This window comes from Halyomorpha halys, unplaced genomic scaffold (assembly GCF_000696795.3).
Source record: "Halyomorpha halys isolate HHAL.00 unplaced genomic scaffold, Hhal_1.1 Scaffold534.1, whole genome shotgun sequence".
Classification (NCBI taxonomy): domain Eukaryota; kingdom Metazoa; phylum Arthropoda; class Insecta; order Hemiptera; family Pentatomidae; genus Halyomorpha; species Halyomorpha halys.
The window spans coordinates 355,956-357,706 of record NW_027112374.1 but is presented as its reverse complement, the minus strand read 5'-3'; the positions used below and the strand labels follow the sequence as shown (position 1 = coordinate 357,706).

Sequence of the window (1,751 nt, the reverse complement as noted above, 5' to 3'; positions counted from 1 at the left end):
TTTATTTTATCTCGAACCAGCGAACATTACCCTCTGGGGAAGAGGTCGGTTTTCACATACGAAACACCCCTCGCCCCAACAATAAGTTTAAATTCTTCATAATGAATAAAAAAAAGAATTACATAATGAATTTAAATAAAATTTATATGATATTATCAGATATTTCTTACCTGAATGAAGCCAAGAATAAATGAAATAATCGCAAAAATGCAATAACCTATGCCATACCCAACGAATTGGGGAATCTCTTCAGATGCAGTGATGTTATATGGCTGAAATTTGTCGAAAAATCAATGTGGTTAAAATAATTTTTAGTCTCTTTAAAAACTAACAATATTAATTTTATTCATGAGGAATAATATTTATACTTACATTTCCTGCTGTCTCTGCTTTGATGTATATAGATAGGACAGGTGTTAAAAGGAAGAACACGTTGAACGGAGCAATGAATCCTTGACTTATTCCAGTGAAGAAGCCCAAGATGATGAGGAACGTATCCTTCTTGTTAGCATAGCGTAACTGTTAGAGAAAACTTTTATGAAGACATTATAATACTAACAATAATAATTATGAGAGATATTTGACCGTGGATGACGTACGAGGAGAAAATGGTTGTGGGGGCGGTCAAAATGAAACACAAATAAATTAGGTGTTTGATTTTCAAGCTAACAGGTTCATTTTATTCTTTTTTTCTCCCTTTCTTTATTTTACTTATATATATTTTTCTTCTATTTTACTTATATATATTTTTCATTATATTACTTACCATATATTTTCTTTTTCTTTCCATATTTCAATTTTTAAATTATTAATCCCTGCGCAAGGATGACCCGCAAAATCGTGAAGCGTTCCACATTTTTACAAGACTAAAAAGACAAGAAACTGCTCGTAGATTCCGACTATTGCAACATTTACTAGACAAACGGTCTAAATTGCCAATCCATTACAAAAGACTGATCTACATGACTATTATAAGGCCTATCTGGACATATGGATTTGAGCTTTGGGGCTCCACTAAACCTTCGAATTCCTCTCATAATCAATCCTTACAATCCAAAATCATTCGTAAAATCCTCAATGCTCCTTACTTCGTTACAAATAAAATCATACATAAAGACCTTAATGTTCCCTATGTAACCGATCTAGCCCGAACCAGATATCACTCCTTCCATTATAAACTCTCTAACCACTCAAAGCCCCTAGATTTTAATCTTGCATCCTCTTCCATTCCTGACAATCCTCCAAGGCGCCTGAAAAGAAGATGGCCAGCTAATGTATAATGTCATTAGAGTGCTACCAATGGGTAGTTTCTCTACTCGCCTGTAACACTCCAATTTAACTTAGATCAGGTTTACTAAATGTATTATAATGTACAGTTGTAAATAGCAATAAATAAATATTAAAAAAAAAATGTGGTTTAAACTGAACAATTGATAAGCTTTTTCTTTTCTTTTTCAGGGTACCTGTGAAACCCCCGGAAGATGATTCAATAGAACCTCCTTCTTCTCAGACATTGGATGCTACTGACTTATCACCCTCGTCAGAGACCAAAGTGAACAATGACTCGTTTTCTGCAGTAAGTAGAAAATTATAAACTTACAACAACCTTTTTTTACAGGTTATTATATATAGCATTCTTGAAGACATCTTTGTGCAGACGTACGGAGTTGAGCTTTGGGGCTCCACTAAACCATCAAATTCCTCCAGAATCCAATCCTTACAGTCCAAAATCCTTCGTAAAATCCTTAATG

At 33.8% G+C, this 1,751-nt stretch overlaps 1 protein-coding gene across 1 annotated transcript in view; it reads right to left on the bottom strand.

Annotated features, from left to right (window-relative positions):
• The window catches only part of LOC106684012 (phosphatidylcholine translocator ABCB4), a gene marked incomplete in the record, with an annotated part of 90,604 nt that overhangs the window by 39,156 nt on the left and 49,697 nt on the right, over nt 1–1,751 (bottom strand). The window contains 2 exon segments of the mRNA XM_067050266.1: nt 171–272; nt 373–519. Coding sequence (XP_066906367.1) covers nt 171–272; nt 373–519 — 249 coding nt within the window.